At 37.6% G+C, this 24161-nt stretch overlaps 3 protein-coding genes and 1 long non-coding RNA gene across 7 annotated transcripts; all 4 read left to right on the forward strand.

Annotated features, from left to right (window-relative positions):
• Positions 1 to 1027: 1027 nt before the first annotated feature.
• Positions 1028 to 8222, forward strand: LOC111808899 (ACT domain-containing protein ACR12-like). 2 transcript variants are annotated; one of them, XM_023695133.1, is made up of 11 exons: positions 1028 to 1279; positions 2909 to 2963; positions 3499 to 3615; positions 4066 to 4160; positions 5284 to 5368; positions 5500 to 5559; positions 6378 to 6433; positions 6599 to 6704; positions 6794 to 6862; positions 7791 to 7887; positions 7992 to 8222. In XM_023695133.1, exons 1-10 carry the CDS (start codon positions 1122 to 1124, stop codon positions 7851 to 7853), a joined length of 864 nt encoding a protein of 287 aa, XP_023550901.1. In that variant the 5' UTR covers positions 1028 to 1121; the 3' UTR covers positions 7854 to 7887; positions 7992 to 8222. The 2 variants fall into 2 exon arrangements, with proteins under 2 accessions (XP_023550901.1, XP_023550902.1); XM_023695134.1 differs by having other exon boundaries at positions 7791 to 7882.
• Positions 8223 to 9530: 1308 nt separating this feature from the next.
• On the forward strand, positions 9531 to 13036 carry LOC111808900 (nifU-like protein 4, mitochondrial). Of its 3 annotated transcripts, none has more exons than XR_002817148.1 (7): positions 9531 to 9763; positions 9843 to 10004; positions 10326 to 10501; positions 11639 to 11742; positions 11845 to 11956; positions 12619 to 12744; positions 12783 to 13036. XR_002817148.1 is itself a non-coding variant. In XM_023695135.1 (6 exons), exons 1-6 carry the CDS (start codon positions 9565 to 9567, stop codon positions 12685 to 12687), a joined length of 822 nt encoding a protein of 273 aa, XP_023550903.1. In that variant the 5' UTR covers positions 9531 to 9564; the 3' UTR covers positions 12688 to 13036. The 3 variants fall into 3 exon arrangements, 1 of the variants encoding a protein (XP_023550903.1); XR_002817150.1 differs by having other exon boundaries at positions 12840 to 13036; XM_023695135.1 differs by having other exon boundaries at positions 12619 to 13036.
• An 817-nt stretch (positions 13037 to 13853) lies between these two features.
• On the forward strand, positions 13854 to 14980 carry LOC111808901. The gene is made up of 2 exons (XR_002817151.1): positions 13854 to 13900; positions 14563 to 14980. It is a non-coding gene; the product is annotated as an uncharacterized LOC111808901 (long non-coding RNA).
• Positions 14981 to 15474: 494 nt separating this feature from the next.
• LOC111808902 (hippocampus abundant transcript-like protein 1) lies at positions 15475 to 23988 on the forward strand. The gene is made up of 15 exons (XM_023695136.1): positions 15475 to 15947; positions 17848 to 18063; positions 19532 to 19643; positions 19738 to 19850; positions 20714 to 20836; positions 20927 to 21099; positions 21180 to 21255; positions 21336 to 21422; positions 22451 to 22531; positions 22626 to 22658; positions 22770 to 22823; positions 22896 to 22937; positions 23017 to 23095; positions 23176 to 23246; positions 23826 to 23988. Exons 1-15 carry the CDS (start codon positions 15921 to 15923, stop codon positions 23916 to 23918), a joined length of 1380 nt encoding a protein of 459 aa, XP_023550904.1. The 5' UTR covers positions 15475 to 15920; the 3' UTR covers positions 23919 to 23988.
• Positions 23989 to 24161: the final 173 nt, after the last annotated feature.

Below are 24161 nucleotides of genomic sequence, written 5' to 3' on the forward strand. Positions count from 1 at the left end.
TATTTTAAAATCAATTAATCCAAAATAAATTTAAATTCTTAATTTCTTTTTATTTTTACTTTTAAAAATATTAATTTCAAATACAATTTTATATTAAATAAAAGTAAAATATTCTAAGAAATTTAATAATATTTCACAAATAAAAATATAATATTCAACGTAATTTGTAACATAGTTTTCACTTTAAATAAAACAGAATTTTAGTCTGTGATTCTCAGTATAATTTCGAGTCTTATCAGACACAACAATATTACAACATAATTTTCAAGTCAATTTCTATCTCACACCTTCATTCTCGGTTTAAATATAGATTTTCGTGTTGATTACTCCCACAAGTTAAATAAACATCTCGAGTTACAAGTTACATAATATCACGGGTGAGAGAAAAGCACTTCACACGACTCTCATCCAAACAGTCCACGTGTTTATATAGAATTTTTAGACAACCCAGCTAAAAGTGGAAGAGACCGAACAACCCATTACAGTAAAGTTAAAATATACATCCCCCATCGATGAAATTCCCTGCAGTGTTGGATGTGAACTAACAAACCGACACTAAAAGTTCATAACAAGCAATAAAATTGTTATATATGCACGTTTAGTTTAACACTACTATGAGTTTAAGTATCAACTAAAGTACAAAAAACGTCGAGCGTTCACTACACCTGTATCGATGTTCGATGTACTTCATCTTTCCAATCTTATTCACCTTCCACCATATATCCCGAGGACGTGTATCAAAATCGTAATATATATAAACTAAAGAGGGTAAAATTAACCAATCTAATTAAAAAAAAGAAAAAAATACTTGGCTTAGAGAATAGAGGCCAATTGAAGAGAAGGATAGGATAAGTACCGTATGACTGCATGTATGGGATAAAAATACTTTTCCCCAAAGTATAAACATACATGCCACGTAAGCATGACAGTGATGTTGAGTCAGTCATGTTCAAGTGGGTCCCGCATGCTGACGCAGCATTCCAAAACTCTTCCCTTTTTATAAAGAAAGAAACTCCGTTAGAAGAAGATCCCGTTTTCATATCGCGTAATAGCAGCACTACCGATAACGAACAAACTAGCTTACGGGGGGAGCACCCACCGATTCCGATCCATTTTATTCCATGGCCATGGCGACCTCGAGCTCCACCTTCATCGCTTCTTTCAACACTTCTCCTTATTTGTTTCCATGCCGGTCTAGGTTTTTGGAGTCGGAGTTTGTTGCTCATGTCTCTCACCGCGGCTTTGGCGGTGGTGCTAGCCTGATTTTCTTGCGGAAATGGTAAAGTTCGAGTATCGTGGAAGTTTGGATTTCTTATGTGCTTTTGTGTTTGGTATGAGCTGAAATGAAACTTACGTTGAATCTAAAAATCTTTGCATCTAGAACTGGTTAATTTTGGTTGATTGTCTGTTCGCCTTGCTTGCTTGCTCCAGGAGTTTATTGAATTGTCAATGGATCGATTTGCTTTATTTTGGTATTCTGTTTTATGGATGGCGTCAAAATTAGAAATGCGTCTGTTTAGTTGACTATCCGGAGATTAAAAGTGTTGAGAATTATTGGGAGTGAGTTCCACGTTGGTTAGTGGAAGGTCATGGGTTTATAAGTGAGGAATACTATCTCCATCCGTACGAGGCCTTTTGGGAAGCTCAAAGCAAAGCTATGAGAGCTTATGCTCAAAGTGGACAATATCATACTATTGTGGAGAGTCGTGATTCCTAATATGGTATCAGAGCTGTGCCCTAAACTTAGCCATGTAATAGAATCCTCAAATATCGAACAAAGAATTGTGAGCCTCGAAGGTGTAGTCAAAAGCGACTAAACTGTCGAACAAAGGGTGTCTTTGTTCGAGGGCTCCAGAGAAAGGAGTCGAGCCTCGATTAAGGGTAGGCTATTCGAGAGTTTCATAAGCCTCAGGGGAGGCTTATAGTGTACTTTGTTCGAGGGGAAGCTTACAGTGTACTTTGTTCAAGGGGAAGCTTACAGTGTACTTTGTTCAAGGGGAGGCTTATAGTGTACTTTGTTCGAGGGGAGGATTGTTGAGAATTATTGGGAGTGAGTCACACATTGGTTAATTTAGTGGAAGGTCATGGGTTTATAAATGAGGAATACTATATCCATTGGTACGAGGCCTTTTGGGGAAGCCCAAAGCAAAGCCATGAGAGCTTATGCTCAAAGTAGATAATATCATACCATTGTGGAGAGTCGCGATTCCTAACAAAAAGAGTAGGTTTTGAGCTTGGGATAGAAATTATTCGCTTCTTTAGAACTTGAACATGTGATATTTTGGGACGCAATGGCTTTTAATTTAGTTTGTAGTAACATTCGTTTGCTCCAGGACGTGTTAAGAAGATATGTCGTGTATTGCTGGTTACTTGTTTTTCTACGATTATGGAATGTTTGGTGTTGATACGTATCAGAGCAATGGGCCGAGTTTTTCTTATATTTTACGCAAGCATTTGATCGTCGTAATGTGGTTCTCTTTGATAATAAATTATTAGAAGCTGGCCGTTAGTTTCGTGAAGCAATGCTGGCTGATTGTCTGGGATGCTTTTATTCTTCAAAATATAATTCGGGCTCGTTCCATTTGTGCATTCTACAATCTGTTTGGATAGACGAGCATCCTACGATCTATTAATGATCTTTGTGCCACGAGTTCATTCAATTAAAGATGTGATCTTACGTATAAAGTCAAGTTCTGTTGGTTGCTCTTTGGTTTTCTTTAATAATCGTTAAATATTAAGCAACCAGTTTAGACACCTTTTGATTTTCATCTACCTCAGCGATTCTCTAGCACTTCATTCTTCTAGCTCACTAAAACATGCGTCTCATGTATCTAATAGCCCTCTCTTGATTAATACCACTCAAGCTAACACTTATGCCCTATTTTTCTATTCCATCCATCTTATGCAGGAATATTGTGAGCGCATCATCCAATGCCTTGAATGCAGTCAGTCCAGCATCATTGGTCAGTGAACAAAGAGTTTTGTACTTATCCTTAGTTTCTTACTCTTAACAGTTGGAGCCCAAACTCCTAGTTTTTTTTATATTCCTGGTGTTTTTCTTTGCCTTTATTTGGTTCGTACTAGTTTTTGTATAGCCATTAAATGTCCTTCCGTTTACATCTATGACAGCATTTTTTTAAAAGAAAAAAAAAAAAGAAAAGAAGTTAGGCATCTCCTTTTTGACTTTTTATTTTTTCGTCGATGTTCTTATTTATTATTTATTTTTTCCCCAAGTGTGTGTATGTGTATTATGTTGCTATATACTGTTTCAGTTGCCAAAAATATTGGACTTCAAAATCTCTGTTTGGTCGACCATCCAACAAGTTCAATTTTACATCAAGAGTTTGTGCATGTATTTTGTTGCAAATACTTATAATCATGGACTGTTTGGATAATAAGATTTTATCGTGCAACAATTCCGTTTGTTAATCTTCATCTGTAATTATAAATCTGGATGACTTCAAAACTGTGCAATTGATGAAATATTTTTTACTCCAGGTTTTTGATGAAGATAATGACCCAATGCCCATAGTTCTCATAGATCAGGATTCAGACTCCTTTGCAACGATAGTGGAAGTCAGTTTTGGCGATCGCCTTGGAGCTCTTATTGATACGGTGACTTTTGCAGTTCCATTATCTTATGCTTTCTGGAAGTTGTGTTACAAGATTTCATGTATCTCATTATTCTTATCCATTATATGAAGTCAATTTGAGGTCCTCTTGTGTAATGCAAATGCTAAAATACTGAAGTGTTAGATGTTGAGTTCAGGATTATATTTTGATTTCTTTCCAAGTAGTAATTCCTTTTCTATTTCAACATTGTATTCAGAGCTTATGGATGCAGGTGCGATACATGATCACAGAAATAACTTTTTGGCTTGTAGGAATCTTATGTGAATTTATTTCTAGCATCCTCACTTCTTGAAGAACGGCTTTGCTCTGAGTTAGAGCCAAGTCAATGCTTCCAGTTTTTTTCCTACTTTTTTTTAGTTCATTACTTTTATTTAAATATCATCTGGTACTGAATCATATTTTATCATCTTTTCTTGGATTTCTTGCTTGTAGATGAGAGCGTTAAAAGATTTGGGTTTGGATGTGGCCAAGGGAACTGTTAGCACAGAGGGACCAGTCAAGAAAACAAAATTTTATCTGACAAGACTGTGAGTCTTTTTTATTGCTTAGAATTGTCATTTGAGCTACTGTCTAATGCGGTTTCTAGTAGCTCCCTTGGTTATTCCAAATTTTCCACTTCACATGCTGCTTGCCTCACTTTTTCCTCATTTATATCCTATACATTTACTGTCTCGTTTCTTTATTTTGTCTTCTTTTCTATGTTTTGGTGCCTGATCTCAAAGATGAAAGGAACTGTGATCCTTTGAACAATTTCAAAACAGAATTCACAAAAATGGTATGTTAGCAAATGGCAATATAAGGGTGGAAGTGGAAAATATATGAATCCACATACACTATATCACCATGTTAATCTTAAAAAAAAAAAAAAAAAACTTCTTTCTTTGCTTTCAAAATATCCCTAAAGCTTAAGCATGCTTGAATACATCGTCTTTGCTTTGCTCTTCCCTTTACCTCAAGTCTTTACCAATTTGCCTTACGATCGCTTTAGTTTATGGGGGAAAAGGATTGGGTAACTATATGAATCCAACGAAATTCAAGGAGATTAAAGCCCTCAAATTATACAAAATAAAATATAATTTGTTACAAATATTGATGGCCTAATAAGAAGCATGAATACAAACTAGATCTCACCTCCTCATTTTCCCTGTCACAGTAAAATTCCCATGATTTCTTTCCTTTCAAATTTAACAAAAAATAGACAATAGAAAGTTACTAGTTAAAAGAATTTTGGTCTTCAGAATGAAGGGACGTTCATGAGCAAGCTGCAGGAGAAGTCCCTATCTTTCATTGAAAGTTTAAGTAGAAGAAAATTAGGTTTAATGAGGCAGAGGCATAAAGTAGATAAGAAGACGATGCTGGTTCATTTCGGAAAGATCGTATAATGTCCCGTCTCCTGGTCTACACCCAAAACTCATGCATCAGCTATTTTGCCAGGATGTAGGCATGGCTTCTGCCCACTTCTGATATGTAATTGAGAGTATAGCCCCACATTCAGATTCTTAGTTCTGGTGTATGTCAGCATTCTGATAGCTTGTTACGTCCTGTTAATTGAGTATTTATTATTGGACTTAATATTAGACCACATATGTGCTGTGCTATCTTGCACTACCTGCTCTTATATAACACATATTCTGATGTTTGTAATTGTAGAGACTCTGGCCGGAAAGTAGAAGATCCTGATTTGTTGGAGAGCATTCGTTTAACCATCATCAACAACCTTTTGAAGTATCACCCTGTATGCATACTAAATAACTCTTAACATACTAATGACTATCTTAATGTCTTGGATCTGACGTAGATCTCTTCCTTAACTTTCTGAATAGTTTCTTTTATTTTCTTTATCTTAGCTTTCTAGTTTCTTGGTAGGAATCTAGTCAACAGCTTGCAATGGGTGAGGCTTTTGGAATTCAACCTCCAGAGAAAAAGGTATAGCTTCCTTGATGCTCACAATCTCTTTTATGGATAAATAAATGTATTTAAAGAAAATAAAACCATACATCCAATCCAAGGAGTCTTTTGTAACTTCCTTTACTGTCCTTTTTTTTTTTATATATAATTTCATATTATTATTATTTTAACAAGAAATAACTTCTCATTATATTAACGAAAACGAATAAAAGTTCAGGACATACAAACTCTCGAACGGTTTAGGTTTTAAATAATTGGATTTAATTTGATATTGCAGAAGTATGAGTATCTTTTATAAATTTTGTTTACATAAATGTGGCTTTGATTATGTTTGTATGCACAATAGTAATATTGAAATTTTGTCTACTTGTGGCCTTTGATTGAACACTGATTACGGCCATTCAAGAGGCCTGGTGCCACCCCCCGACGACAACCTTCCTTAGCATACATGACATTATTTTGTACTTCCCCTCTTTAAAGATATAATCTGTTTTTACTAGAAAATGACTTATTTGTTCCTACCTCACCAATATGTACACATGTAATGCTACTTCATGATCCCCTTGCCATTTCGTTTGTGGGCGAAAGGAATTGAACGTTCTGCATTGTTCCTATAATTCCTCGAGTTAAATTGGCCATCATTGTCTTGGAATGAAATGCTCTTCCCTTCAAATTGTTCTCAGTAATCTCATTCATTAGTCAGTTGCAAGTTGTTCCAAGATCTTGAGTGTAATTTTTGGTTCATCAGACTCCGGGGAATTCAATTAAAGTTTTTTTAATGCTAACGAGATTCGTATTCATGAAAGTAATCTCGATTTCTATTTTGCTTCATGCAGCTTGATATTGATATTGCAACTCATGTTCACGTGAAAGCTGATGGACCTAAAAGGAGGTTTGCTTTACTTGATTTAAAACAACTTGCTGCAATTTTGTTGGGAAAATTTTATTGCATTTCATCTCAAACTAATTGCCATTAGAGTACAACTCTGTAATGTAATTATAAAATTGGTAGAGTTAATTGTTAAATCATAATCTAGTTTTTATTTTCAATTTATAGCCTACTTTGTTTGGAGACAGCAGACCGACCTGGATTGCTGGTGGAAGTTATAAAAATACTTGCTGATATCAACATTGAAGTTGAATCGGCAGAGATAGATACGGAAGTAAAGCCTCCCTTCCGATCTCTCTCTCTCTCTCTCTCTCTCTCTCTCTCTCTGACTTGTCATGACAAAATTTAAACTCTGATCTCTAGGGATTGGTCGCCAAGGACAAGTTTCATGTCAGTTATGGGGGAGCTGCATTAAATAGTTCCTTATCTCAGGTAAATAACCTACATGATACATCAAATTCTGTGAGTTTGGGCATAGTTTGGGGGTAGTGGTTTTAAAGGTAATATAATATTCTTGTTTTTAGCACATTTGGGAAAGAAATGAAGTGTTTTAAATGCTCAAACATGCTTATTTGTCGATTTACGCCCATCTGTTTAAGCATTGGTGATCCTGCCTGTTGGATGATGAAAGTCCCACGTCGGCTAATTTAGGGAATGATCATGGGTTTATAAGTGAGGAATACTAACTCCATTGGTATGAGGCCTTTTGGGGAAGCCCAAAGCAAAGCCATGTGAGCTTATGCTCAAAGTGAACAACATCATACTATTGTGGAGAGTTGTGTTCGTCTATCATGGTATCAGAGCCATGCCCTAAACTTAGTCGTGCCAATAGATTGGTAAATCCTCAAATATCGAACAAAGAACTCCAAAAGAAAAGGAGTCAAGCCTCCTCGAAGGCAGGAAAAAATGACTAAGACTCCAAAAGGAGTCGAGCCTCGATTAAGGGGAGGCGCACTTTGTTCGAGGGGAGGTGTTGGCTGATGGAAGTCCCACATCGGCTAATTTAGGGAATGATCATGGGTTTATAAGTGAGGAATACTAACTCCATTGGTATGAGGCCTTTTGGGGAAGCCCAAAGCAAAGCCATGAGAGCTTATGCTCAAAGTGGACAATATCATACCATTGTGGAGAGTTGTGTTCGTCTATCCCGCCTAGTGTCTTGGGACTAAAATGGTTTACCTTAAACTTGGGGGCCAAAAAATAGACAAACAAAAGAAACCTTAAAGTTCACGAACTCAATTGTGATTAGCAAAAGAAAAATCTACGGACAAACCTGAATTTGGAGGAATTCTCCAAATGAACTTTTAGCTTAACGAATCGTCCATTACGCTGTTTATGTTCAACGTGCTTTAACGTGCAGGTATTGGTAAATTGTCTACGTTACTACCTGCGGAGGCCCGAGACAGACGTAGATAGTTATTAAAATCTTGGGGATCATCGTCTCATCTCAATGTAAGGTTTGAAACTGTTTGTGAGCTCATACAAGTTCTTGATCGATCTGGGGGCCGAGGACCCTTTATTCGTTAGCTCTCTCGTCAATTCTAAAATTTTATATTCTCAGATGCACTTGCTTTGGTTAGCTGCTGAATAACTCCGAAGCTGTTCATCCAAAGACCATAATGCCTGTGTAGAGTTCAGTTATTGTCTCACAACAAATGCTATCTTCCACGTCTGTTGGTATCTGTCCAAGACTCATCGTTGTTCTCACGTACCAAATTAAAAAGGGATTTGAAGAATAAATTTGGTTATTTTCAAGTATTTAGTACTCAATTAGAAGCTCCTTAGAAGAAAATGCCTTCACACAGTTGTAAAATCTCCCTAAAACTGTCCACTTTAGAAGCACTTTTNTTTTTTTTTTTTTTTTTTTTTTTTTTTTTTTTATTTTTTAATTCCATAACCATGAAAAATAGTTTTTAAAAATCATTTTTTTTTGTTGGAAGATGAAAGTCTCACGTCGAGTAATTTAGGGAACGATCATGCGTTTATAATCAAAAAATACTCTCTCTATTGGTTTGAGACCTTTTGGGGAAGCCCAAAGTAAAGTCATGAGAGCTTATGCTCAAATACTCTCTCTATTGGTTTGAGGCCTTTTGGGGAAGTCCAAAATAAAGTTATGAGAGCTTATGCTCAAAGTGGACAATATCATATTATTGTGGAGAGTCGTGTTCATTTAACATGGTATCAGAGTCATGCCCTAAACTTAGTCGTGTCAATAGATTGGTAAATCCTCGAAGGCAGTAAAAAACGACTAAGACTCCAAAGGAGTCGAACCTCGATTAAGGGGAGGCGTATTTTGTTCGAGCGGAGGTGTTGGATGATGAAAGTCCCACATCCTCGAAGGCAGTAAAAAACGACTAAGACTCCAAAGGAGTCGAACCTCGATTAAGGGGAGGCGTATTTTGTTCGAGCGGAGGTGTTGGATGATGAAAGTCCCACATCCTCGAAGGCAGTAAAAAACGACTAAGACTCCAAAGGAGTCGAACCTCGATTAAGGGGAGGCGTATTTTGTTCGAGCGGAGGTGTTGGATGATGAAAGTCCCACATCCTCGAAGGCAGTAAAAAACGACTAAGACTCCAAAGGAGTCGAACCTCGATTAAGGGGAGGCGTATTTTGTTCGAGCGGAGGTGTTGGATGATGAAAGTCCCACATCGACTAATTTAGGGAATAATCATGAGTTTATAATCAAAGAATACTCAGACCATGACAACTTATGCTCAAAGTGGATAACTTATGCTTAAAGTGGATAATATCATACTGAGAGTCGGGTTCATTTTTACTATTTTTAAATGAGTAAATAAAAATAGAGGTAGACAGAAAATATATATAAAAAACATACTTTGATTCAACCATTTATAATATATATATCTTTATATTTAAATAATTTTTATGTACTTAAAAATAACTATTTTTCAAATAAAATTATAACAAATGGTCTAAATTAATTTATATTTGCTTTATTATTATTATTATTATTATTATTATTTTACCAGTTACTAATTACTCAACACGAACAAGATTAGACCGAACCGAACAACCCGAACTGAACCGGCGCTCTATGCGTCAGCACCACGCTGTTAACCGCTAGGTATTTAACAGGAAGAACTCTTCAATTTGCAAGAACCGCGAGGGAAAAATGAGGGGCTTAGGAAGTTTGATTGTGCGAGCTCGAAGAATTTCAACACTGGGTTCTCATGGAGGTGGGAAGATTCGATTCTTCTCAGCCGCAACAACTTCTTCTATATTCGGCGGAAAAGAAGCTGTTTCGTGTTATGTATCGTCAAGAACTTGCTCCGATCCTTTCTTGCGTTCATGGAGATGGAGTCAATTTGGAGGTGCGTGAGCTTTGACGAACCATCATTGGAATCAGCTGTGTTTGTTTTTGAATAATCTGTCGTATTTTGTTGCATTCAGGACAAAAAAGAACAATGTTCATTGAAACTCAGTCAACACCGAATCCTTCATCTCTCATGTTCTATCCTGGAAAGCCTGTTATGGAAGTTGGAAGTGCTGATTTTCCTAATGCGCGCTCTGCTATGAACTCCCCACTAGCAAAGGCTCTTTATGGTGTTGATGGTACATATTTTGAACTTATGATATCCTTTTAGATTTCTGTTGGATTTTCAATTTGGAATACCCGCTTCCTTTTATCTGAATTTTAAGGAGTTTAAGATGTATGCTTGCATTTTTGAGGTCTGGAATTATATCGACATTGAACTGAGACATGGAATATTATTATTAATCAGTTTATAGCCAGCTGAGCGTAGGAAAGTTGTGAGGCATAGTAAATAAGTGCTAGTTTGAAGTTTCATTGATATATGACTTGGTGTTGGTTTACAAGTGTTCTTACTGGTTTTACTGATTTCTGGCGTGGGGCATTCTTGATTGCTTGTGCAGGTGTTATCCGAGTCTTCTTTGGATCGGATTTTGTTACTGTTACAAAGTCAAATGAGGCTTCGTGGGATTTCCTTAAGCCTGAAATTTTTGCTTCAATCATGGACTTCTATTCTTCTGGACAACCACTGTTTCTAGACGCTAATACTGCCGCTGCCATGGACACAGCCATCAACGAAGTACGTCTTCTAACTGCAAATTAATCCACTTTCTTGTTAGAGTCTTACTCGTTAAAAAACAAGTTAATTTTTTAGATCACATGGTGTTCTCTTCTCGTCGAACTTCTACATATTAATTAGAAATAAGAAAGTTGAACGGTTATTTACGTTTTTTTCTCTTGGGATATTTATGATAATTTTATATTGGGTTATGTTTTGATTGCAAATTATGCAGTTCTATATGGTTCTCTTTCTCTCTTTCGATACTCGACATGATATAATACTAGGTCAAATGTGAGTTCCTTGGTGAAATGAAATCACACTAATTGATATACATAGATTTTGTGTTCCTTGGGTACTAATATAGAACTATGAACATTTAATGTCATCATACTAAAGATTAAAAGTACTTGAGGCTCATGGTATTAATAGAGTAATGTGGTGCCTTGCAGTTCCATTTCTACTTTTTTGGATACAACTTTGGCTAAGAACTTGTTTTCTGATCTTCATATTGGTCATTTTGATGGACATTCGATTTTCTCTTAAGTCAAATTAGTTACATTTTTTCTGTCCTGTCGTTAAGAAACGGGTTTTTCCTTTAATATAAAGTGAGGGATATACAAGCTACTGTGCCACTTGTGGAGACCTGAGAATTGGAAAGGAATTACACAAAGATACTGTAATTGTACTTTTTGTTTTCAATCACTGAAGTTCTCTTGTTAGTTGTTATTAAAATTAGTATGTCTACTTAAAGAAGTTGAGTTATGTAACGTCCCCAAGCCCACCGCTAGTAGATATTGTCCTTTTTTGGTTTTCCCTTTCGGGTTTTCCCTCAAAGTTTTTAAAACTCGTCTGCTAGGGAGAGGTTTCCACACCCTTAAGGGTGTTTCGTTTTCTCCTCCAACCGAGGTGGGATCTTACAAGCTACTTACCTAAAAGATGAGTATGTCGATGTCTTTTTATTATGTGTCAAAATTTATTTGTAATATTTCAATTTGAGGTTTGACTTTGTGGTCGTTGTTTTCTGTGCTGCAAGTATTGAATCTTTCAAAGTTATATCTGTCATGTTGGAATCTGAAACATCATCAATTTTTATTATTCTAGTAGTTGGAAACAGCTTGATTCTTAATAGATCTGTCCACTTGTGCCTTTATTTAGGATGATTCTGAAACTGTTGCTATGATTAAAGAGCTGCTTGAGACTCGTATTCGACCGACAGTGCAAGATGATGGTGGAGATATTGAATACAGGGGATATAATGAGTAGGTTTTTCAGTTACAGACGTTCCGTAAAGCATTAGGAGTTGTATGCATGATTGCTTTTATATGGTTATATATTGAATTTTCCATTTCTATCTTCTTCAGAGAAACTGGAATTGTCAAATTGAGAATGCAGGGAGCATGCAGTGGCTGCCCAAGCTCATCCGTCACTCTAAAATCTGGCATTGAAAATATGTTGATGCATTATGTACCAGAGGTGAGAGTTATGTGATCTTTTTATTTGTAAGCTCATGTTCAATGAGAAGCATATCCAATATTCCACTTGGACATCTAGGTAGGTCCTCCATGCATATTTCTTTTGTTCCCTTCTTTTACATGATACCCGACCCGAGGTGTCCTACAGGCATATTTCTTAATTTAGTTCATGATGGAAGTATTGAGCTTCAATACACATACACTGACACCACCAGCTGGAATGAAGGACTTTTTGTTTCTTTTTAAATAAGAGGAATGGCAGGACATTGCACTATATAATTGAGATTGAATCTAAGTTTTATGACTAAGAACAGTTGGTTTTCCAACTTCTCACTGAAACTTGCTATATGCTCGATACTGGCTAGCTACTGTTCATGTTTTACTGAAAATAATCATATGAAATGCAACATGCTCGATGGATAACAAGAATGCATCGACGAACACCGCATGTTTGATAAGACGAAAGACAATGTACCCTAGAGAGCCAACGTAGAGAATCACTTTAAATGGAGAAAATTGAAATAGAATAATGTTACACAGCTGCTTAGTTCTAGTATATAGGTTCTTTCTTCCTCTTTTGTTTCTATGCTTCTCAGATCCATAAACATCTTTTTTTCTTTTTTTGGAATATCTATGATTTGAATGTCTATTCTCAATTTTTAGGTGAAGGGCGTGGAACAAGAATTTGACGTCGAGGAAGAGGATGTAAAGTCAACCAGCCAGATGGAGTAAAAGATGAGTTGGTCTATTTATTCTATGTTATGTTGAGCCACAACACTGATCTTGAGGGTGAGCCCTTACGAGTTGGTTGTTTCATTCTTTGTTAGATTGAACTGCAACACTGATCTTGAGGGGTGACCATACGGGTACTTGTTATTATGCAGAGAATAAAAAGGGCGTCATGGTGGAATTATTTCATGGTTTATAGAGTAGAGTACCATATACTTTTGTTCCTTGCTAAGAAAAGAAGTCTGTGGAACTGGGATTCCATGGACTTACCATATTTTGGACATGACGAACATATATGGTAAACATAAGAGAGATTTGATTGTTCATTCAATAATAACATTTTTGTTCTATATCCTGGAATGCTGAGACGACTTCGAAAATTGCTGGTAATATTGCCATCTTATAAGGTCAACCAGAGCATAGCTGAGTGATAATGTAACAGCCCAAGCCTACCGCTTTGGACTTTCCCTCTCGGACTTCTCCTTAAGGTTTTTGCAACGCGTCTGCTAAGAAGAGGTTTATACACCCTTATAAATAATGCTTCGTTCCCCTCTCTAACCGATGTGGGATCTCATAATCCACTTCCTTCGGGTCCAGCGTTTTCGCTAGCACTCATTCCCTCCTCCAATCAATGTGGGACTGCCTAATCCACCCCCGCGGCGCCCAACGTCCTTGCTGGCACACTGACTCATGTCATCCCCCTCCTCACTGGTACATTACCCGGTGTCTAGCTCTGATACCATTTGTAAAAGCCCAAGCCCACTGTTAGCGGATATTGTCCTCTTTGAGTTTTTCTTTCAGACTTCTCCTCAAATTTTTTAAAACGCCTCTACTAGGGAGAGGTTTTCACCCCCTTGTAAATAATGTTTCGTTCTCTTCTCCAACCGATATAGGATCTCACATATAAAGTCACCGATTACCATCTTAAATGTATCTATGTTAGTAGAATGAAGCCATTTTTCTCTAGGTTGAGATTTTCATTCTCTGTAAAATTTAGTTGGGAAGCTTGACAACACTGTGTTTAATGCATAGCTTTATTGCTAAGTTGCTTAATCTTTTTGACTATGAATGTTGGAAAGCATGGATGTTATTGTTACTTCATATCTGCATGTAATTTCCTAAAGTTCATTGGTTGATCTGTGATTATGGCTTTCAAATATTCAAATGCNCTCTAAAATCTGGCATTGAAAATATGTTGATGCATTATGTACCAGAGGTGAGAGTTATGTGATCTTTTTATTTGTAAGCTCATGTTCAATGAGAAGCATATCCAATATTCCACTTGGACATCTAGGTAGGTCCTCCATGCATATTTCTTTTGTTCCCTTCTTTTACATGATACCCGACCCGAGGTGTCCTACAGGCATATTTCTTAATTTAGTTCATGATGGAAGTATTGAGCTTCAATACACATACACTGACACCACCAGCTGGAATGAAGGACTTTTTGTTTCTTTTTAAATAAGAGGAATGGCAGGACATTGCACTATATAATTGAGATTGAATCTAAGTTTTATGACTAAGAACAGTTGGTTTTCCAACTTCTCACTGAAACTTGCTATATGCTCGATACTGGCTAGCTACTGTTCATGTTTTACTGAAAATAATCATATGAAATGCAACATGCTCGATGGATAACAAGAATGCATCGACGAACACCGCATGTTTGATAAGACGAAAGACAATGTACCCTAGAGAGCCAACGTAGAGAATCACTTTAAATGGAGAAAATTGAAATAGAATAATGTTACACAGCTGCTTAGTTCTAGTATATAGGTTCTTTCTTCCTCTTTTGTTTCTATGCTTCTCAGATCCATAAACATCTTTTTTTCTTTTTTTGGAATATCTATGATTTGAATGTCTATTCTCAATTTTTAGGTGAAGGGCGTGGAACAAGAATTTGACGTCGAGGAAGAGGATGTAAAGTCAACCAGCCAGATGGAGTAAAAGATGAGTTGGTCTATTTATTCTATGTTATGTTGAGCCACAACACTGATCTTGAGGGTGAGCCCTTACGAGTTGGTTGTTTCATTCTTTGTTAGATTGAACTGCAACACTGATCTTGAGGGGTGACCATACGGGTACTTGTTATTATGCAGAGAATAAAAAGGGCGTCATGGTGGAATTATTTCATGGTTTATAGAGTAGAGTACCATATACTTTTGTTCCTTGCTAAGAAAAGAAGTCTGTGGAACTGGGATTCCATGGACTTACCATATTTTGGACATGACGAACATATATGGTAAACATAAGAGAGATTTGATTGTTCATTCAATAATAACATTTTTGTTCTATATCCTGGAATGCTGAGACGACTTCGAAAATTGCTGGTAATATTGCCATCTTATAAGGTCAACCAGAGCATAGCTGAGTGATAATGTAACAGCCCAAGCCTACCGCTTTGGACTTTCCCTCTCGGACTTCTCCTTAAGGTTTTTGCAACGCGTCTGCTAAGAAGAGGTTTATACACCCTTATAAATAATGCTTCGTTCCCCTCTCTAACCGATGTGGGATCTCATAATCCACTTCCTTCGGGTCCAGCGTTTTCGCTAGCACTCATTCCCTCCTCCAATCAATGTGGGACTGCCTAATCCACCCCCGCGGCGCCCAACGTCCTTGCTGGCACACTGACTCATGTCATCCCCCTCCTCACTGGTACATTACCCGGTGTCTAGCTCTGATACCATTTGTAAAAGCCCAAGCCCACTGTTAGCGGATATTGTCCTCTTTGAGTTTTTCTTTCAGACTTCTCCTCAAATTTTTTAAAACGCCTCTACTAGGGAGAGGTTTTCACCCCCTTGTAAATAATGTTTCGTTCTCTTCTCCAACCGATATAGGATCTCACATATAAAGTCACCGATTACCATCTTAAATGTATCTATGTTAGTAGAATGAAGCCATTTTTCTCTAGGTTGAGATTTTCATTCTCTGTAAAATTTAGTTGGGAAGCTTGACAACACTGTGTTTAATGCATAGCTTTATTGCTAAGTTGCTTAATCTTTTTGACTATGAATGTTGGAAAGCATGGATGTTATTGTTACTTCATATCTGCATGTAATTTCCTAAAGTTCATTGGTTGATCTGTGATTATGGCTTTCAAATATTCAAATGCCTCCTTTACTCAATTATTTTGTTGAGTGTGACATCTTTAAGGTAAGTATTGCATGCTGCATCAACCAACCAGCCTGCTTTCGTAGGCTCCGGATCGACGAGGCAATTCATGTGAGGTTCGGCTAATGCATGCTGAAAGAACGTTCTATTTGGTACGTTTTTTCCTTCACTTCTTCTTCCCCTTTATTCGTGAATAGTCGGGCTCACTCGATTGAACTGCATTTAGTGGTAAAATATTAAATCTTAGGTAGGTAGTCACCGTAGCTTGGAAGTTTCGTAAGCTTTTTCCTTCCCTTATTCCTCCTCTTTATTCGTGAGTATTCGGGCTCACTCGACTGCACAACATTTAGTTATAAAATATTTGATTAAACTGATTCATAGATCAACGAGATATAAACTTGCAAGGAAAATCGATCAAAATTTAGAGATTTATTAGAATCTTTTAAAGATTCATGGATCAAATAGACACAAAACCGATAATTTAAATTAATTCATAAATTAACCTAATTTTTTATATATGGTTTCTTGGTTGGATACATAGGAATGGATGGCAATTGGGCAATTCTTAGTATGTCCACTAGGCACTTTAGTCAATTTCAACTTATTTAATTGTTATTATTATTTTTAAATACCTTTTAAGCAAGCAAATTACATTGTATATTAATCTGTGATTCATTATTATTTATTTATTATCGTTTTTATATGTTTATTTAATTGTTCTTTATATTTTAAATATAAGCTACAATTAATTCCAAGCTAATGCTATTGCCTTAGATAGAGATGCATGTGTTTTATAACTTAAATTGAATTTTGTAAACATTTAAAAAAAAAAAAAATTATAATAACAAAACATATAAACTCAAAATTTACCCACTTAATTTTCAAAAATTAAAATATTTTCAAATAGAGTCCCGGGTTAGTATTATTATATTTGAAATTTTAATTTTGTGTCTAATTAACCTAAAATTTTTAATTTTATAACTAATAAATAAATTATTTTCCAAATTTTTAAAAAAATAAAAGAATTACTAGATATTTTTTTAAAAATTCAATGATCATATAGACACAAATTTAGAAGTTTATGGCGGGAACTATTCGTGTTCATCCAAACATTTACTTTTGAGTTTGTCACAGGCTAAAATTGACACAACCTATAAAGTCCGGGTTTTTATTATTAAAATAATAATAATAATAATACATTCAATTATTAATATAAAAAGTAAAGGATGCGTTACGTTAGTAGGAGGCAGTGGATATGAGGGCATGCTTCATACTTTATTTTGATGCCTTTTCTGTAATAAATATTACATTCCACTCGCAACCAATGGAACGCCACACGCCTTCCGCACGCCACCTTGTGCGCGCGTGTGGCCTGCCCATCCGCCACGTCACACACACATTGACCAACTTCCTATATTTTAGTTTCTTTTATATATATATATATTTTTATTTATTTATTTATTTATTTATTTATTTTTAATGTTGGCTAAATTATAGTATGACTTAATTAATTTAATTAATTCAAAGGTTGGGACGGATAGTAGATTCGATTTGGTTTGTGGGGTTGACATTTTTTTAGTCGGGTCAACCTAATGAATTCTAACCGATATTAATGATGCGCTGTGATTTGTAAATGTGATTTTAGTTATTAATACAACTTGAACTATGGATAATAATATACTTTTTAAATAATTAAAAAAATAACTCAATCCAACTTGAGTTAAGTTGTAAACTTTGTTTGGGTTGTTCTAGTTGTTCGATTAATCAACCCATAATTTCGGTTGGTCCAAAAAACTTTAAAAAATTCCAGCGTGGACACACGTTGCCACGTATGCATATTACATCAGCAGCGCCACCCCTCTTGGCTCTTGCTCTCTTCTTCTCCCTCTTTATATTTAGTTTTTGTCCTCAAATTTATTTATTCATTTGTTTCCCTTCCCCTGAAAACTTGGGGATCTGTTGGTTTTGGCGGTTTTTTACACAGAACATTACAGAAACTAATAGCCTGCTATAGATATCTATATGTATTGATTTGTGTTGATTGATACTCAGACGGCAAGATTTTTGGGTTCGAAGATGCATCTGGCGGCGTGGAAATGTGGGTTTGGAGAGCTTAGGCCTTTGGTTCACTTGTTGTTGCCTTTATGCGTCCATTGGATTGCTGAAGAAATGACTGTTTCTGTTCTTGTTGATGTTATCACTAATGCTCTTTGTCCTGGAAACCCCACTTGCCCTCAAGCTATTTACTTCAATGGAACTGAGCAAACGGTGAATTTTCCATCTCATTTGATTCCTGCCTGTTGAATTTCTCTGTTTATGCTTCTCTGTTCTTGTTTATGGTGTTTTTAATTTGTTTGATTTGGTAATATGCTTACTTCTTATGTTTCTAGTTTGTTTTAAGTGATCGTTTTGGTAACTTGTGCTGATTTTGAGTGTATGTTGACTTTTTAAGTATTTTAAATGTCCCTCGAAAACATTTGGAAATTCTTTCGAAATAGAGAAGATTAGAGCTCCATCGTAGTTTGAACCATTGCTTTAGTGCCACGTTTCATGGGTATCGATGATGGTGACAACCCAAGCCTGCCACTAGCAAATATTATTTACTTTAGCCCATTACGTATCGCCGTCAGTTTCACGGTTTTAAAACGCATATGCTAGAGAGAGGTTTTCACACCCTTATAAGGAATGTTTCGTTTCCCTCTCCAACCTATGTGGGATCTTACAATTCACCCCCTTGGGAGTACTCAACATCCTCGTTCACACACCAACTGGTGTCTGGTGGCTCTCATAATCCATCCTCCTTGGGGGCCCAACATCCTCGTTGGCACACCGCCCAGTGTTTGCCTTTTTTGATACCATTTGTAACAGCCAAAGTCCACCACTAGCAGATATTGTCTACTTTGACCCGTTACATATCGCCCTCAGCCTCACGGTTTTAAAATGCGCCTGTTAAGGAGAGGTTTCCACACCCTTATAAGAAATTATTCGTTCCTCTCTCCAACCGATGTAGGATGGATTGTGAGATCCCACATCGATTGGAGAGGGAATGTGTGTCAGCGAGGACGCTAGGCCTCGAAGGGGGTGGATTGTGAGATCCCACATCGGTTGGAGAGGAAAACGAAACATTCTTTATAAAGGTGTGGAATCCTCCCCAAGCAGATGCGTTTTGAAAACCTTAAGGGAAGCCCGAAAGGGAAAACTCAAAGAGGACAATATCTGCTAGCGGTGGGTTTGGGCTGTTACAAATGGTATCAAAGCTAGACACCGAACGATGTGCCAGCGGGGAGTCTGAGCCCTGAAGGGGGGTGGACATGAGGCGGTGTGTCAGCAAGGACATTGGGCCTCGAAGGGGGTGGATTGGGGGGTTCCACATCGGTTGGAGAAGAGAAGAAGTGCCAGCAAGGACGCTAGGCCCCGAAGGGGGGTGGATTGTGAGATCCCACATCGGTTGAGGAGTAGAACAAAACATTCTTTATAAGGGAACGAGTGCTAGCGAGGACGTTGGGCCCTAAAGGGAGGTGGATTGTGAGATCTCACATCGGTTGGGGAGGAGAACGAAACATTCTTTATAAGGGTATGAAAACCTCTCCATAGCATACGCGTTTTAAAAACCATAAAGGGAAGCTCAACAAGGAAAGCCCAAAGAAAACAATACCTGCTACCGGTGGGCTTGGGCATAGAACTGATAACGAGGGTAACAAAAATGACGTTCTTAGCTTTCTCTTTTGAATCATAGGTCGTTGGAATCTTCAAAATGGTAGTTCTTCCACTGCTCGGTCAGCTTGCGGACGAGTATGGTCGAAAACCTTTGCTACTACTAACAATATCAACAAGCATATTTCCTTTTGGTATGTTTCTATGTCCATATCCAATATGAAAACCAGATGTTCTTAATTTTTCCTTCCAAATTTTGAAGTTTTTGTTTATGCATCTTTGTCTCAGGCGTTCTTGTTTGGGATCAATCCAAGGCTTATATATATGCTTACTATGTGCTTCGTACAATAGCAAAGATACTGAGTCAAGGCAGCATATTCTTCATTTCTGTTGCATATGCCGTAAGGATAACTTCTTATATTGTTTTAATTTTGTTTATGGCATTCTTTGATAGCATTATCATTATTAGTTTTGTGTTGGATAATGGAATACAACGTGCTAACATAAGCATAGCTCAATGGTTATGACGATGACTCGCCCTTTTGATGTTAGGTTACCCCATTTCGCTCACTTTGAGAACCAAAAACCGAGTTTTTGGAATCTATTCTTTGAATTTACGATGTTTAAAAAGGGTTTGTAGTAAACGAACTCAAATTTTTGTTTTCAATACAATCAAGTATTGTGAGATCCTACGTCGGTTGGAGAGAGGAACGAAACATTCTTTATAAGGGTGTGGAAACCTCTCCCTAACAAACGCGTTTTAAAATCTTGAGGAGAAGGCCAAATAGGACAATATCGGTTAGTGGTGGGCTTGAGCTGTTACAAATGGTATCAGAGCCAGACGTCGGGCTGTGTGCTTGCGAGGACGCTGGGCCCTCAATGGGGGAGGATTGTGAGATCCCACATCGGTTGGAGAGCAGAACAAAGCATTTTTTATAACAAGGGTGTGGAAACCTCTCTCGAGCATACATGTTTTCAAACCTTGAAGGGAAGCCCGGAAGGGAAAGTCCAGAAAGGACAATATCTACTAACGGTGGGCTTGAACTATTACAAATGGTATTAGAGCTAGTCACCGGACGATGTAAGACATTGGTCGAAGTAGAGCTAGACCCTCTTCATAGAAGACGCGTTTTAAAAACCTTGAGGAGAAGCCTAAAGAGGACAATATCTGCTAGCGGTGGGCTTGAGCGGTTACAATTATGGTCTTAACTTCATGTTTTGAGGGTAAGTTTTTGCAGTCTTTTTAAGCTTTTCCAACTTGTAGGCGGATCTTGTACATGAAAATAGGAGAGCTGCAGTCTTTGGTTGGATCACTGGCCTTTGTTCCGCTTCCCATGTCGTCGGAAACTTGCTAGCACGGTTTCTACCCGAAAAGTACATTTTCTTGGTGCGAATCTCCCCTCTCTAGCATCATAGATTTAACACTCATAATTTCATGTTCCATTGATCACATCAAGAACTCACTTCTCCGTTTCAGGTCTCAATCGTTCTGTTGATCTTTTGTCCCATCTACATGTATTTCTTCCTGGACGAGACCGTAGAACGAGTACCAAAGAGCGATGGAGAGCCCGGTTGCTTATCAAAGACGGTCGACGTTCTTAATAGACGATTCGGAACAATGAGAGATGCAGCTGGAATAGTCCTTGACAAGTATGTTCTTTCTAGCTTTTATGTTTTTCTGTCATGTTTGCAAAGTGTGTCATGTTGAAGAGCTCCATCTTGTTTTGCAGTCCAACACTTAGGAGCATAACTTATGTTTCTTTCTTCCTTAAGTTGGGAATGACTGGCATCACTAGTGTTCTAATGGTATGTTTTGATGAAGATGTGAGTTGGACTTTAATCTTTTTATATGATATCATTAACTGATAATTTTAGAGTTTTTGTAGTTCTATTTGAAGGCGGTTTTTGGCTTTGATAAAAACCAAAACTCGGAAATCTTGATGCTCGTCGGATTCGGCTCGATTTTCACTCAGGTAAATTCATTTCTAATAAGAACGGAAAAAACAGTCTTGTTCAGTAACAGTTTAAGTCTACCGCTATCAGATATTGTCCTCTTTGGGCTTTCTTTTTGGGCTTCCTTTCGAAGTTTTTAAAATAAGGTTTTTAAAACGCGTATGTTAGGGAGAGGTTTCCACACCCTTTATAAACAATGTTTCGTTCTCCTCCCCAACCGAGGTGGGATCTCACAATCCACCCCCCTTTGGAGCCCAGCGTCCTTGTTGACACTCTTTCCATTCTCCAATAGATGTGGGACCCCTCAATCTATCCCCCTTTCGCGGCCCAACGTCTTTGCTAGCACACCGCCTCGTGTCCACCCTCCTTCTAGGTCCAGTGACCTTGCTGGCACACCACCTTGTGTCTACTCTCCTTTGGGGCCTAGCGTCCTTGCTGGCACACCGCCTTGTGTCCACCCCCTTTAGGGCCCAGCATCTTTGCTGGCACACCGCTTTGTGTCCACCTCCCTTCAGGGACCAGCGTCCTTGTTGGCACACCGCCTCGTGTCCACCCTCCTTCGGGGCGTTGCGTCCTTGCTGGCACACCGCCTCATGTGCACCCCCTTCGAGGCCCAACGTCCTTGCTGGCACACCGCCTTGTGTCCACCCCCCTTTGAGGCCCAGCGTCCTTGTTGACACACCACCTCGGCGTCCTTGCTAGCACACCGACTCGTGTCTACCCCCTTCGGGGCTCACCTTTCTCGCTGGCACATCGCCTAGTGTCTAGCTCTGCCCAAGCTCACCGCTAACAAATATTATCCTCTTTGGACTTTCCCTCAAGATTTTTAAAACACATATGCCAAAGAGAGGTTTCCACACCCTTATAAACAATGCTCCGTTCTCCTCCCCAACCAACGTAGGATCTCACAACAACAAACACAAATTGCATCAATCTCCAACTTTCCATGAATTTCTTCAACACCGTTAGCAAAAATCGTCATCTCCATATCAATTAGATTAAACGCTTCAATACTCATTGAAAGAAAACTGTTCAAATTCCCTTTCAGATGTTGGTGCTACCACTTATAAATCCACTGATAGGCGAGGAAGCTATACTATGCTTGGCAATACTTGCATCAGTAGCTTATGTGAGTCATTTCATCTTACATTTATAACCTCCCCTTTATTAACTCCATCAAAAATAGAGTCCTAAAAGCTTCCTCATTTGTTTTGGCTATACAGGCATTGTTCTATGGCTTGGCATGGGCAGCATGGGTATGAACTTCAAAAACTCAAACAAATCACTTAAAATTTTCTTCAAGTTTAGCAGTTTGATCTGTTTTTGAGTCCTTTAATCTCATAAAAGATGTTTTTGTCCTCTCTCAGGTAGCATACTTAGCTGCCTCATTTAAAGTCATATATGTCTTAGCAAGGCCTGCAGTAAGTGTCCAAGAACAAAAAAGATGAACTCTTATAATCATAATTTTCTAATCATTCCCAAATCATTTACAGATTTACGCAATTGTCTCGAAAGCTTCGAGCTCGAGCAATCAGGTTAGCAAAGCTGTTGATTTTATTGCTATTGAAAAAATTATTAAGGTCCCGTTTGATAACGTTTTTTTATCGACGACAGGGGAAGGCTCAAGGATTTGTTGCTGGTGTGGAGTCAATAGCAAGCTTATTGTCACCACTTGTTATGAGTCCCTTGACCTGTGAGTGACTTTGGTTCATTGCTTCTTCTCCTTTTACTGCTTGTTGGAGAACTGATCATGTTCATGTTTGATTATTTCAGCATGGTTCATTTCTAGTGATGCCCCTTTTGATTGTAAAGGCTTTAGCATTGTCTGTGCCTCCATATGCTTGGTAAAACGTCTCTTTCCCTATCGATAGTGTTCGGATTGCTCGGGTTGTTCGGGTTATTAGTTTATTTGAGTTACATTGAGGTCAAATAAATCAACGCTTTAAGGGTTTTTTTAAATTTATGAACTGTGATATTCCACATTGGTTGGAGAGGAGAACGAAACACCACTTACAAGGGTGTGGAAACCTTTCCCTAACAGACGTGTTTTAAAGCCTTGAGGGGAAGCCCGAAACGGAAAGCCCAAAGAAGACAATATTTACTAGTGGTGGGCTTGGACTGTTACATGAACTTATAAGACATGGACGTCTATTGAAATGTTGGTTCAGACCAGACTTATACTCGACGTATCAAGCCAATGGGTTGTAAACGTGTTCAAATTGAGTTAAGTTTAAGCAAATGAGTGTTTTAAGGATTGGTTTACGAGTTCTTTTTAAATCACGGTGTAAATCTCGTTTTGGTCCCTAAACTTTTAAATTTTCTATTTTAGTCCTTCAACTTTTTAAAAACGTCGGTTTTAGCATCTACTCTTATTGAGTTAAACCAAACCAACCCGAATATTTACGAGTTTTGTGTTGGGACAGGTGATTTCTTTATGGCATGGATGTTGCCTGCTGAAAGGACATGAAAGCAAGGAGGAGGAGGACCTTGAGACACCATTTTTGAACAATGCTTAAATGTTGAATTTTAAACTTTTATGTAAATAATAGTAATATTCTCCAATTTAAATATGAATTTTAGGTCTTATACTATTGACGTTTTCGTTATAACCTTAAAATATGAATGATAATTTTGAGTAATTATGCGTACGTGTTAAAAATTTGTTATTAGTATGATTTCAACAAACATTATGACCCATTACAATGGTTCGGTAGATAAGATATCAATTATTATTAACGTTTCAAATTTTTCACTCCCGT

This window comes from Cucurbita pepo, chromosome LG13 (assembly GCF_002806865.2).
Source record: "Cucurbita pepo subsp. pepo cultivar mu-cu-16 chromosome LG13, ASM280686v2, whole genome shotgun sequence".
NCBI lineage: Eukaryota > Viridiplantae > Streptophyta > Magnoliopsida > Cucurbitales > Cucurbitaceae > Cucurbita > Cucurbita pepo.